Raw genomic sequence first — 14620 nt, 5'->3', positions numbered from 1 at the left:
GTTTTTAGATTTCTCTCCAGTGGACCGATAATGAGCAGCTGTCACTGCCAGAAACAAGACAGGACTGAGCATCTCATTTCCACGTTCACATATAAAACAGGAAAATATGTCTGACGCGTTCCGTTTAACTATGAGTGCAATTTCCTCCTTTTTTTCCCTTTTCAAAATAGATCGTCACTTTTGATTTCTGCAGTAACATGTTAATGTGCCTTCTGTCAATCACAACCTGCACATGCCAGCAGACAAACCAAAACAGAAACGGCTCCTCCGCAATTTAACTGTTTAAATGAAATCTACACAGTTTGTTTTTAATTGGAGCATTTTTTTTTTCGGGCCGTTTGTCTCAGATATTCACTTTCAATAACAACATATCAAGAGTTTGGAGTTGGGTCATTTGATATGCAGGCAGCGTCACAGGAGGTATCTAAAACGGATAATTAGAGCCCCGTCAATACCAAAATCACATTTCGATTTCGCATTGACCTCATAAATCATGACATTTCTCTCTCTTACATGATACAGTACCAAAACCAAATGTTGTGGTTTCGCCCAACCCTAGTTGATATTGGTATATTTATCAGGCTGCAGATTTTAATTTGATATATTTTCCTTCTGTAAATAAGTTTGACACGTCATGTCTGTAGAGTGCATTCAGGGCCGTCTCCACGCTCTTGTAAACAGAAGTATGCTTCATGTGAATAAAGTAGCAAGGGAAGGTGTTGCACATTGACGTAAAAACAATGAGGAAAAGCAGTAAAATGAGCAACAGCTCCGACGTGTACTTTGATTGTGTCCCTGCTGATAAGACTGAGGTTAGGGAATCGGAGGTTTCTGTATCGCTGTAATTCCACAGAAGTCTCGCCGCTTTAATTTCCCCCGAACCAAACGCATCTTAAAGCAGCATGCTGCCCCTCAGCCCGCGTTGATTTACAGAGAATGTGTGGTCAGCCCCTCGGCTTGGTGTTCACTCCATCTCAGTGTTTGAACACTAACGGGCACTAACTCTCGACCATGAAAGTGCCGCTGTGTGAGGATACGTTTGAGGCTGACAGTTGTACTCCTGTTGAATCACTGCCAGAGGCTTCTCTCTCTCTCTCTCTCTCTCTCTCTCTCTCTCTCTCTCTCTCTCTCTCTCTCTCTCTCTCTCTCTCTCTCTCTCTCTCTCTCTCTCTCTCTCTCTCTCTCTCTCACACACACACACACACACACACTCACACGTTTGTGGCACTATCTTTGTGGGGACCCGTCATTGACATAATGCATTCCCTAGCCCCTTACCTTAACCATCACAACTAAATGCCTAACCTTAACCCTTACCCTCACCCTATACATGCGTTTTAACCTAACCATAACCTAATTCTAACCCTAATCCTAAAACCAAGTCTTAACCCTCAAACAGCCCTTTAAAGTTGTGGGGTCCAGCATTTTGGCCCCACAAAGCTGTCGGGACCCCACAAGTATACTGGACTCTCGGTTTTTGGACCCCACAAAAATAGTTAAACAAGCGCGCGCGCACACACACACACACACACACACACACACACACACACACACACACACACACACACACACACACACACACACACACACACACACACACACACACAGCTGTTGTGTTGGGTTAGATCCACTGGTTAATGACGTGTGGCGTAGTCATAACTAGCCTTTTCAACAACTTGCCTACTAAAAACTTGTCTTCATTGCTTTGTTATGGCCTGTGTAAATATTTTATTTATTGCCTTTTTAATATCCTCAGCATTCGTTGTGTTGCCATGTTTTCATGCCTAAGCCATTAAGATTTTTAATTAAACAGTATTTTCTTTAACATCTGATCTGTGTGGTTTGTCCGTAGAACTACAACAAACATTTGGACAAATTCTTGGAAAGAGTAACTACACACAAAAGACACTTTGAGGAGTAAACTGTTCTTTCAGTACTTTTCTCAGAATGAAATAATTGTTTGCAAAAGTCTCAGATCTAGTTATTAAATATTTTTACATCCATGTCTTAGACTTTCCTGTTTTTACCTAGATGTAAAGGTTTATTCATCAGGTTGATTTTGTTTGTTTATATGTATTATAAAATTTGTAGTAGTGAAATTAGATGTAAATTGTAAAAACTGACTTTTCAAAGCTTTCCTTAAACTAGCAGAACATTTTCTTGAACTTTAAATAAAATTCAACTAGAGAAAATAAGAAATACATAGATAAAAATTAGACGGAAATAAAATGTAGTGCACTATCACAACCTACTGAAAACACCTAAACATATATCCAACATTTCTGTAAACCATATTCAACATGTTCCAGTGAGTAACTCAGCGAAAAGGAAAGGCGCGCGCTGGACTTGGAACACGCGACAAAACGAGGGCATCGTTGTGAAACAGAACGCGGCACAAGAATCATTTTCTCTCGATTATCATCCTTGGAAGCCAAAATGGTAATTGAAAATCAGATTTGATCAATGGCCCGGCCCTCATCAGCAGCGTCGTACGGTCATATAGCGGCTGTCTGAAACACAAAAGTGAAGCAGGTTGGCCACTAATCACAGGGCTGGCGGTTCAATCCCCATGCAATGCCTTGCATGTTGGTGTGTGAGGCCAAGAATGTAAAGCATTTACTGTATAAAGTCAACACAAAATAGATTTATAGAGAGATTTTTATTTTTTTTTGGCATTTTAGGCCTTTATTTGTATAGGACAGCTTAGACTTGAAAGGGGAGAGAGAGGGGGAATGACGTGCAGCAAAGGGCCGCAGATCGGAGTCGAACCCACGGCCGCTGCGTCAAGGAGTAAACCTCTGTATATGGGCGCCTGCTCTACCAGCTGAGCTAACCAGCAACCGAAAAGTTTTTTTTTTTTAACTTTCTCTCAGAGATAAACATGTTGGCGCCTGGTATTTTATGCTTTTCACTAAGTGAATAAAGACTAGCTGATTTGTTTTGCAGTGGGAAGCTCTGGAGGTGTCTGAATTTGTTGCAGATGTGAGTTGTTTTCTGTCCTTCCTCCCTTCAGACTCCAGCTGGAAACCGGAGCTACTGTTGGAGTCATTTCCAGCTCGTGCTGACAGCGGTTTGGAGGCAGCGCTGCTTCCTGTCTCCTCACTGAGGGACTGTGCAGCGCTAACACAACAGCACACTCAACTCGCTGCTCTTCTGGTTCATATTGAGCCCTCGGGGCAAAAGAAAAGAAAAGTACTCATTCATACTGCTGCAAAAATAATGATACAGATACAAACAGTCTCTCTTAAAATGAAACATTTTTATTTGGCATTATTTTCTTGCAAAAAATATTTAAAAAAGGAAGAAAAAAAACCACAAGCATCAAAGAATCACATGTACAGTACTTAATTTACACACATGTTCAGTTTCAAACTTGTTTTCCCACTGGTGAAAATTCCAGAACAATAAAACACAAAATGTCGTATTTAAAGATTTTCGGATCAAATCAGAAATGTTTGGCTGCAGACGGCAGACGGTTGGTGTTATGGCTTTGTGTGGCTTCTCTAAACCATCGTATAAAGACCGCATCGCACCGCACACGAGGACACCTCCTGCCTGAGAACGTCCCGTACCTGGATATTTCTACAACTTCAACATCTCAACTCAGTGGGAAAAAAACAGAACATATCACTACTTTGTTAATGTTGCAAGTCATCTGGGCAAAAATAACATCACAATAACCTACACAGTGAGCAATCAGTACATCATATATTCACAACAGGGGCCGTAAAGGAGCATACCAGTGTTGTTGCATGTTTCAGCAGATTTACTAGAAACGTACCGACTGGTTTTTACAAAAGCATCATGTAGATTAGCTCCAGTTTGTGCCTCTCATCTATTATCATTACATTCAAATATCGTTTTTTGCTGAAGAATAAATCCCTGACAATCTTTTAAAAACACGTACCGCTGTTCTGAAGGCATTTCCAGAACTTTTAAAGACTCTTTTACACGTCTGAATAAATAATTAAATCCATCTGCTGCACAATGGTGCCCGACAAGAAAAAAAAAAAGATATAGATGGTAAATGGAAAATAATCTTACTTCGATGTTTAGTTTTTAGTTAGTGCTGTTTTTCATTTCTTTTTCCTCCCATGTGGTTTGTTTTCACTGTGAGTTTTTATTGTCTACCTTATGTTTTTTTTATTTGATTTTAAATTGTTGCTTTTGTGTGGACACACCAGAAAAAGTAGCGGCCTCTTTGTGGAAGCTAATGGGGATTCAAGAATAATAGAAAAGAAGAATTAAGACAAAATAAAGAATGAGGAATACTGCTGGCTTTGTTTGGATTCGGGAATATCACAATCTTTTTTGATTAATCAGTATTTTCATGCACAATAAAAAGAGCAAAGTGATATCCGCCTGTAGTTTTAGGAAACACAGTTGCATCTTAGAATATGATTTGATAGAGATGGTTAGAAGAGACTTTAAGGATTCTGGAAACACCTTCAAAACAACAATGAGGTTTTTTCAAAGATTGTCAGGGATTTCTTTTTTTACCCCATAACCCCTTCCCCTGAATGTTTAGCTCTGTGACTTGAATGTCGGGATAATACATGACAAACTGGGAAGAGCTGCAGGTAGACATTAAATGTATTTCTCCCTTTCACCGCCACTATTTTACATTCACTTCACGTATTCAGTTCAGTATTCATCACAGAGAAGAACATCCATGTCTACTTGTATTGTTCTTAAAGATTCATGATGGTTTTAGGAGTAATGCCGAGCAGACTTTACCATGGATGGGGAACTATTGTAATTTTGAACAGGAAACTAAATGTTCCCTGTGATGGCGTATCTAAGTAAACAAGTTGTAAGTGTCTGCCAGTTGATTCTCAAACTACGGTGGCCGACAGGGGCAAACGCACTGCAATTTAATGAAATACACTCAAATTAAGAAAACATCTTCATTAATTTGACAACACATGCGCAGCATTTAGCAAACGCGCTGCAAATACACACAACACAACCAAATACACAAACGTGCTGCAAATACAGAAATGATGCAAAAGAGAAGCACGCAATCCCCGAAAACAAATGCAACGAAAAACAAAACGCTGCATCCAGATCACACAACGGAAGTTCTCCAGACCTCTAGGGGGAGAGCTAAGTGGAACAGTTGGATTTTTGACCCCACTGAGTGAGAGAGAGAGACATACACAGATAGAGAGATACAGAGAGAGACACACACACAGATAGAGAGACAGAGAGAGAGAGAGAGACACACAGATAGAGAGACAGAGAGAGAGAGACACACACAGATAGAGAGACAGAGAGAGAGAGACACACACAGACAGAGAGACAGAGAGAGAGAGAGAGACACACACACACACACACACAGATAGAGAGATAGAGAGAGAGACAGAGAGAGAGAGAGACACACACACACACACACACACACAGATAGAGAGATAGAGAGAGACAGAGAGAGACAGAGAGAGAGACAGAGAGAGACAGAGAGAGAGAGAGAGAGACAGAGAGAGACAGAGAGAGAGAGAGAGAGACAGAGAGAGAGAGAGCCGGGGCACGTTCAATCTCAGAACGGTGTGCAACTGCTTTGAGATCATAGACTGTAAATATGAAGTCTATGTTTGAGATATGTTTTCTCTCGTTTGGTGGGTGTGTCTCTAGTGTATTGGCTCAGGTCACAGGTGATACCCAATCAGCAGAGACGTGTCTGTAAACTCGTGGTAATAAAAAGGCAGAGCGCTCTCTTCCTGTGGGGTCGAAAATCCAGATGTTCCACTTAGCGCTCCCCCTAGAGGCCTGGAGAACTTACGTTGTGTAATATGCAGCTTTTTTTGGTTGCATTTGTTTTCGGGGATTGTGTGCTTTTCTTTTAGCATCGCTTCTGTATTTGGTAGTGTTGTGTGTATTTGTAGCGCGTTTGCTAAATGCTGTGCATGTGTTGCCATATTTATGAAGATGTTTTCTTAATTTGCTTGTGTTTTGTCTATTTGCGTGTGTTTCATTAAGTTGCAGGGCGTTTGCCCCTGTCGACCACCGTATCAAACTGTACAGAAACAAACTGAAACGTATGGCTGCCTAGAGGGTGGAGAAAAAAGGCAGTACCGTATGGGTCGTCTGTAGTAAACATGTCAAACGTGCACAAACACTGGAACCCTTCTTCAGGCCCAACGAGCTCTCAGTGGAAACAAAGAAAACACACAGAGCAAACCAAAGAAAAAAAACTAATTCAGTGTATGATGCATTCTCAAAAACAGGCACAGCACATCACTAACCTTTGGCCCTTTCGCCTTCAGTAACAGTCCAAGGCCACCACTAGCAGATCTGTACACTACCACTTATTTACAAACAGTACAAAGGCTTGACAGCAGTTTGCAAAAGAAGGCTGCCAGTGTGTCTGACTGACAGCTCTCACAGATAATATTGTGATTACTCATCTCGGGGAAACGCCTCAGTATTCGTCATTTTTTTGGTTACGTTTCAAAATCAACTTCTACAAATATTGGTGTCAATCAAAACAAATCAAAGTGAAGGAAACACACTGACAAGCCTTCTCTCTGAGACTGTGAAACTGTGAACCAACAGTAAAGCGTTTGGTCTCTGACATCATGTCCCGTCCCAAAACTCGCCTGGACTCCATGAACACGGATCAACATGCACATGACCCAGACGCTACCGCCGGTTGAAAATCGGCGTGCCAAAATATCTTAAATAACAAAATATATATAATATATACACTTTCATTAAAAAAAAAACCTAAAAAAAAAAAAGTTGGATGATGCAACACGAGACACCATCGTACACACGCTGAACAGTTTAAGGAAATGGTACAAAACAAAATGGAGGAACTGAATGTCAGGGAGGCAAACATTCATTCAAAGGAAAATACACATGAGTACAGACATACCTGTATGCGTTTGTGTGTGTGTGTAATGCAAGTATGTGGTGGTGTGTTCCTGTGTGCATCTACTAAATACTGCTGAGAACAAAGCATGATGGGGGAATGTCCTGACTGTGAGGTGGGGTTACCCTGCAGGTCTCAGATCACACTGACGGACTGCTGGCTTCATGTGTCCTCCCTGCTGCTGAACCGTCAGGGACTTCACTGGAGGGACAGAGGAGGGCGACAGTGTTACACCTCCACACACACACACACACACACACACACACACACACACACACACACACACACACACACACACACACACACACACACACACACACACACACACACACACACACACACACCCTAGTAATTACTACACATGACACACGAGCTGTGATCTGCAAATAAAAAGGGAAATTCCTGTTTATTAAAAGGTCAAATATATCCGCCTACCAGCACCTCTAAAGCTCGCTAGTTAACACGTTATCTGTCGAGCGGCTGGCAGGTGGATTTTGTGACCTTTGGACAGAGCCAGACTAGCTGTTCCCCTCCATTTCCAGTCTTTATGCTAAGCTAAGTTAGCTGGCTGCAGCTTTTTATTTAGCGTACATACATGAGGTGGTGGCGATCTCCTAATCTAACTCAGCAAGAAAGCGAATACATTACATTCATTAAGATGACACGTTTATCCAAAGCGACTTCCTTTCAAGAAGTGCATTCAACCATGAAGATACCGTGACGTATGTGAGTATAAGGGTTCTTCCCCCAACTATTCTAATAAAGCACTATGTGAACAATTTGAAAAGTCTTGACGTTGGCATCCCCCGGTGCTAGAATTAAGATCATAATAATATCTTTATTTATGTAGTACTTATCAAAACAAAGTTATAAAGTGCTTCACATAGCAAGAATAATAATACGAATAAACGTACTAAAACGAACTACAGAAAGAAAATTAAAAATGGCAGAACCTATAAACAGATTAAAAACTAGAATCAGATTAAATCAGGGAAGGCAGTGCGATAAAAGTAGGTTTTAAGCTTAGCTTTCCAAAAAGCCACTCACTCAGCCTGCCGTATTTTCTCGGGCAGGGTGTTTCAGAGCCTCGGGGCTCTTATTTCAAAAGCTCTGTCCCCCTTATAGTCTTCAGCCCAGAGTCTGGAACAGATAAAAGGCCCCTGCCAGAGGACCTTAAAGTGCGAGCAGGGTTGTAGTGGGATAAAAGATCTGAGATATACTGAGGAGTGAGACAGTTTAGTGCCTCTGTCAGTATTTACAAAGGACCAGAAAATCAATCGCCACTACACCTCAAAATAAAAATAAATAAATAATAATTATGAAAGATAAAATCTTTAAATCTGCTAACTTGCTTCTAATAACAACCATTTAACTACATTAAAAAGCCAAGCACAGTGCATTAAAGCACTGGAGATAACACTGAAAAACATGGGAGTGTCCCTTTAAATCCCAAACACTTGCATCGGTCTGAATCACGTCCATCCTCATATCATCAGAATTAGTTTTCTGCATGCTGGCAGCTGGTGCGGGTTTATTAACAACCATTAAATAATTGCTGCAAAAAGCACTGCTATTACCCCACATGCACATTACATATCCACATTTAAAAACAGCTTCTGTGAACAGGATGTCTAACTCTGCATTTCCTGACTTCCATCTGCGATGAATTTTCTTTTCCCTTCTCCATGAGCTTTTCTCTAGTGACTCACTCAGGACAAACTTTACATTTGAGCTCCACGACTATTAAAACTTAAGCAGAACAAACTTTGGTTTTTGGAGTCCTTTTTTACATTGTGCGATAATGACATCACATTCATCCAGCCACAATAGTTACCTGGTCACTAGGGCCCTTCTTGTCTCCGTTGACAGCCTTTAAGAGGACAGCTTCCTCATTCTTTGCGTTGGTCTTCATCTCCACGACAATGTCATCTTTGGTGGTCTTCTCTTTGGTGCTGCTGACAGGAAGGAAGGTTGGCTCATGTGGAATTTGACAGAGACACAGGTAATAACAGAGGGACTGGGTTTCATCACATATTCTTCTTTCATTGGTTAACATTGTGTTACTATACCCCTGAGAGGTATACATCCTGAGAGTTCCTAGCCTAGAAATCTAGACGTACCCTAGCGGCAGCAAATGTAATTTGCAGCCAGGGGGTCTAGCAACTCTCCGTTGGCTTGCAAGCTGAAAAAACCAAACACTGGCCGGGCCAATCACATCGTGTATAGAGTCGGTGGGCGGGTTTATGGCTGCTGCTGCTGCTGCTGCTGGCGAACAGCGGTCGGCTTTGCGACTCTGGAAGACTCGGAGTTAAGAACAAAGAACGGCACTGAAGTCATTCTTAAAAAAGGAAGTTTTGCCGACCGGATACAGCAAAAGTTTAATCTATCAACTAGCTCCGCAACCTTCTTCGTTGCTCTGGTTGATTGTAGCGCTATCCTATTGCGTGCAGTGGTAATTCGAAAGACAACCGTTTATCCCGCCCCTCGGATTGAGCTCTACCAATGGTGAGTTCCCAGACCCAACATCTTGATGTGGGTCTAGCTTGTCAGGCTAGAGAGTTCCAGTAATATATTGAAACTTCTCATTACTGCCATATTATTTTAAGGTTTTGGATGCATTTAAGAGGAATAAGCCAAGAGTCACATTCCAAATTTCTTCAAAGGATAAGGCTCTATATTGCTGTACTTGTCAACCATAAAGACCAAAACAGACAAATCTTTAAAAGCAGGTCACGAATAAACTTTTATACTGCCCGTTGAAACTTTCAGCTTTTTCGAGAACCGCTCATCCAAACAACAAAGCAACAAAGCATTTAAAAAGCATTTATTTTGAAAGTGACATCGCTGAGGCTTGAAATGTTTGAGTTTGCTACATTGCAACATCTCCGGTCTCTCTTTCTTAATCTGTTCTTGAATGTACTGTAGTGAGCGACAGGAAGCGAGCTGTACCCAGGATGCAGTTCGGCGGTGTAACGGTTGAAGCACTCCTCAATACACTAGTGCAAGTGTGTAAATAACGCACTAATAAATATGTCCAGTAGATCTCAAGAGCTCACAGTCGACACTGCACTTCCTTGGGTCCTCAGCAATACACCAGCCAAGTGTGAAGTCCATCGGAGGAATGGGTAAATAGTGTGTCTGGGACCAATTTCAGCAGTGGATTAATACGCAGTTGGTGTTCTAATGAGTATTTACAGCAGCAAGACGGTGTATATGTTATTGAATAAGATATATCATATATACACATATAATACTTGTTAGTATCACATTTTGTTGGTTTTGGTCTTTGAATTGGATTTGTTGACAACATGAAAGATTCAAATCACCAGACCTATCCTTTAAGAAAGGGTTGTGTTGTTCTGTAGACATCATGGGCAGATAATAGAAGAGAAGGTACTCACATCTCCTGTTTCCCAGAGCGTCCACAGGGGATCTTCCCCTTCTTATGCAGGAAGTAGAGAACGCTGCCGAGGATGGCGAGCAGCAGCAGACACAGTATGATCACCACGATGATCACCCCGCTGCCCTCAGCTACACACACACAGACACACAGACACACACACACACACACACACACACACACACACACACACACACACAGACAGAGAGAGACCGCTCACATGTTAATGTCAGTCCATCTCGCAATAGGATCTGCTGCTTTGACAGCAGTGGTGTTTAACGAAATTGGCAGCCACAAAAGAAGTTAATTTTAGATTAACAAGGTTTCTGTTTATCAGCCTCCACACAAACCAAATCACTTTTGCCTGAGCATACAGCTTCTGGGCCAAATTATGAGGGGAAACACTGCATTCTGTATATTTCAAAGGGGCACTTATTTATTATATAGATAAAAGTCAGTTCACTAGTCTTGTGGAGAACTACTCTGAAAACAGTTGCAACAGTTGTATAAGTGATCTCTGGAGGAGCTTTGGCAAGTCTCGGAAAATGACCTAAGTCAAAAGGAAACAGAAAAGCCTGTGTTTAAAGCCGGGTGGGTGAAGTTTCAAAGACTTGGGATGTTTAGGAGCGTTTAGCAGGCAGGAAAGGTCTAACAAAAAGAAGCTATAGGTTCCATTATGTAGGATCCAGTGTTTTTGGAGCTTATTAGAGACTAAAAGTCAGCCTCTGTTTTTTTTTTTTTTTAAATCTGTCTCTGACAAGTCCCCCGACATCTACCTTCAATTTGCATTATTTAAACTATTTGGTATCTTTAGTGGCTTATTTAACAACGTCCATTTCCTCATGCATGAGAAATAATTAGCTGTGCGTGAAATGATGTCGATAATATCATTAAAGTGGCAGGACTGCGGAAAATTCTCATTTATTTTGCGCAGCATCTGTGACCCATTCCTTATTAACTGACTTTATTTAGATTACTTTATCCATCCCGAATGAAGAGCTTTTCCTTCTCTTTTTCTTTAAAAAAAAAAAAAAGAAGCTACAACTTTAACTTTAGTCTGCTTGCTCAGCATTTTCATCCAAACTACTACAAACCGTTCACTCTATTTATAATTTCGAGCCCTGTATAATATTAACAATGTATCAGGTATTGGTGACTTTGAAGCTTCTTCAATTGAGCTTTTTAATTTTAATTTCTAACATCACTAAAATATAAACTATTCCCATACTATCATGGTATTTTATGTGGTTCATACCAATATATAACTATTTTATTAAATGCATCATCTTATATAGTCAAAGTAATATTTGTGCAGTGTTGTACCCTCCTTTTCTTAACAACAAAGAAGTGTGTCAGTGATGATGACGACAGAATTTGTAGCAAAACTGTGTACCATTACTAACAATAAAAATCATCAAACACATTGCTTTCTTTCCACAGGCATGTTATCTCAGACCTAACATTATCATTGTCAGCTTTAAGCCTAATTATCCAGATCGGCCTTTTGCAATTCATTCTTAAAGTAGACCTTCCACTGCTTGTTAAGTGTGTGTAGGAAGCTTCTACTACGAGGGACTGTGTAAGTGGTCCCTAATAACCTCAGTAAAGAATTAGAAGAGCAAGATAATATTTATTTCCTGGGAGTAAAACCGCACTCTACTTGAGATATATTTGACAGTGTTGTTTTTAATGGTTGTGGGTGAAATGTTCTTATTTTCTTATTTGCCCGTTGTATTCCCCACAGACTAGTGAAGGTTTTAATGGCATGAAGTGACTGCTCAGATAAAGACAGAAAATTGCCCCATAATAATGCCCCTCTCCATACTTCACTACAATTTCGCCTGGTATGTAAAAAGCCACTATAAAACACAAGACTGTCTGGAAAAAGTCCGTAAAAGTTAGACACTTAACTTATTTTTGTTTGTTAAACACAATTCTGGGATATACAAATAATGTTTTACCGCTGCAGAGCGTTTGGTCTAAGTATCATTGTAAGTGTTGGCCTGGTTGAATTTTCTAGTGTTATGATTTTTCTCTCTGTATTAAACAGAATATTTAATATGCCCACAGGCAATCCCAAAGATCTGCCAGCAAACTAAAGACAGTCCTGGCATCGACTCCCTGTATGAAAATCATAAATAATGTATACAGTCCTCCAACCCTTTCACGGACAGAACTTAAGTCTAAAAAAGAAGAAAATGAGCTAAAGGGAAAGAGGCGTCTTAAACAAGAAGAGACTGGAGAGCAACAATCTTACCAGGAGAGAAGGGAGCAGCTGAAGTGACTCTGGGAACTGTGAACAAGTAGAACAACATTTACAGTGGGCCCCCACACACACACACACACACACACACACACACACACACACACACACACACACACACACACACACACACACACACACACACACACACACTTAATTTGATTGCAGCTGCCTTAGTAATTACAAACAATCCCATATTTGTCTGGAGATGTCAAGGGAACAGAGCCGACTGTATGTGTAACACAGGGCTTTTAAGAATGTCTTATGTAAATGTTTCTTATGGCTTCATTCAGATATGACAGATCCGCTGCAATGCTGGTGGATGAGAGGGAGTAGTGAACTGAAAAGTGACAATCTTCTCCCTCACAGGCTGCATCACTGATGGATTTTACAGCTGAAGTCTTAATAAATGACCCTGATGAACACAAAGGACGCACGTTTCTGCTGCATATTTTATAAAGTCTGACAGTGTACAGGCAAAGAATGATAGGACATTAACGAGAGAAGAGGAATTTTCCAAAACTAGCACTGTTTAAATGCAAATGTTACTTCACATTTAAGACACTTTCAAAGCCTGAATCTGGTTCCCTCTCTATCCTATAAATCCACAGCACTCATACAGATGTTCCAGTGCACATGAGAAAGAAGCTCTTACTGGCTTTGATGCTGAAAGCCTTGACTTCAGTGCCCAGGTCATTGGAAGCGTTGCACAGAGCGCTGGTGTCTGAGGTGACTTTGACCGACACCACGCTGTGGATAATGTGCTCGTTTGCCTTGCTCACCACCTCCTGCCAGTTCTGTGGACACACACACACACACACACACACACACACACACACACACACACACACACACACACACACACACACACACACACACACACACACACACACACACACAATCAGTGAGCATACTCCCAAAATACTGCTGATCCTCACAACTAGCAAAACTGTAAAGGCTATAATCTCAGATGTCATAGGTGGAAGTAAACAAGCTGCCATTACTGCGGGGACACCTCACTAGTCAACCTGCAACACCACACAGTGTGAAAAGGACTTTGTACATTTCCTGGCTGATATTCCACTTTTACATCTTTCAAATTTAAGTATTTTATGCTAAAGATCCTACACGTTTGTGCATTTATTTATTTTGTCTGGTTTTATATCTTGTGTTTGGATTTTATTTACTTAAGAACTTTGAAACTTATAATAATAACCCTGAGGAGTCCAGGTTCATTTTGGTTATTTTTGCAGGTATCCCTTTTTTCAGCACAATAAAGTCTGACTTTAATGGGTTTCATGCTTCTTGCGTTCAGCGCGCCTGGACCTCGCTGTGAACCGTCTTCTGGTCATTCGTACTGATTGCGGTCAAAGTGGTCTGAGCACCTGTCAGAGCGGCTCAAAGAACGGACTTCTTCTCTTCTGTAGCCAATCACTGCAAAGCGGTGTCTGCGTTGTTACAAAATCTTGTAGGAGCAAGGCTTGGCGCTCAGACCCTTCGTACAAGGTCGCCGAGGCCGCGCTTGCGTTGTATCGCCATCCAGACCGCGCTCAACGCAAGAAGCATGAAACACGTTTTATCATTTTGTGAATTTAACAAAGTAGAAAGTTGCCAGGAACCCAAAATACAAGACAAATGACACCTGCGACTATAATAATTTACAAATCTCTAGTTAATCACTCAAAATATAAAGCACATAAAAGTAGTAAAAAGATCGTTTCACTGTCTATGCACACAAATACAGCAAAAACGTGAGAAATAAAAGTATTACATTAACAGTAGTCAAGCCACAGATCCAGGCTTTCACTGTCAGTGTAAAGCGTTTAGTTCGACTCACTACAAACTAGGGTCTGCTGTACATAGGCCTGTAACAATTATTACATAATTGTCTAATTGTGAATTTTTGTACGAAATCATGATTCCCTTGTTTAATTAATTGCTAACGCTAGCTAAGATACTAAGGGGTATGACTGTTGATGGTAATTGTGGATTTTGTTTAGACATGCCAAATTGTAATTATATAAGTGATTATTGGTCGGACTGTTGAGCTAAAGCTATGCTAGTTGGCACTTGACCCTAATTAGTT

General features: G+C 40.8%; 1 protein-coding gene across 2 annotated transcripts in view; it reads right to left on the bottom strand.

The window, feature by feature from the left end:
- Positions 1-5918: 5918 nt before the first annotated feature.
- mcama (melanoma cell adhesion molecule a) overlaps positions 5919-14620 on the bottom strand; it is a 51592-nt gene continuing 42890 nt past the window's right edge. Inside the window, exons 12-16 of one of the 2 annotated variants that reach the window (XM_031308224.2) lie at positions 13190-13331; positions 12529-12564; positions 10273-10402; positions 8706-8826; positions 5919-7072 (exon numbers count right to left, since the gene is read on the bottom strand). In XM_031308224.2, the coding sequence (XP_031164084.2) occupies positions 7070-7072; positions 8706-8826; positions 10273-10402; positions 12529-12564; positions 13190-13331 (432 nt within the window). In that variant the 3' untranslated portion in view covers positions 5919-7069. The remainder of the gene's footprint in view (positions 7073-8705; positions 8827-10272; positions 10403-12528; positions 12565-13189; positions 13332-14620) is intronic. The other variant, XM_031308225.2, reaches the window with a different exon arrangement.

This window comes from Sander lucioperca, chromosome 13, assembly GCF_008315115.2.
Source record: "Sander lucioperca isolate FBNREF2018 chromosome 13, SLUC_FBN_1.2, whole genome shotgun sequence".
Classification (NCBI taxonomy): Eukaryota; Metazoa; Chordata; class Actinopteri; order Perciformes; family Percidae; genus Sander; species Sander lucioperca.
Note: the sequence above shows the minus strand (reverse complement) of the source record. Positions and strands in the feature narration are given on the sequence as shown.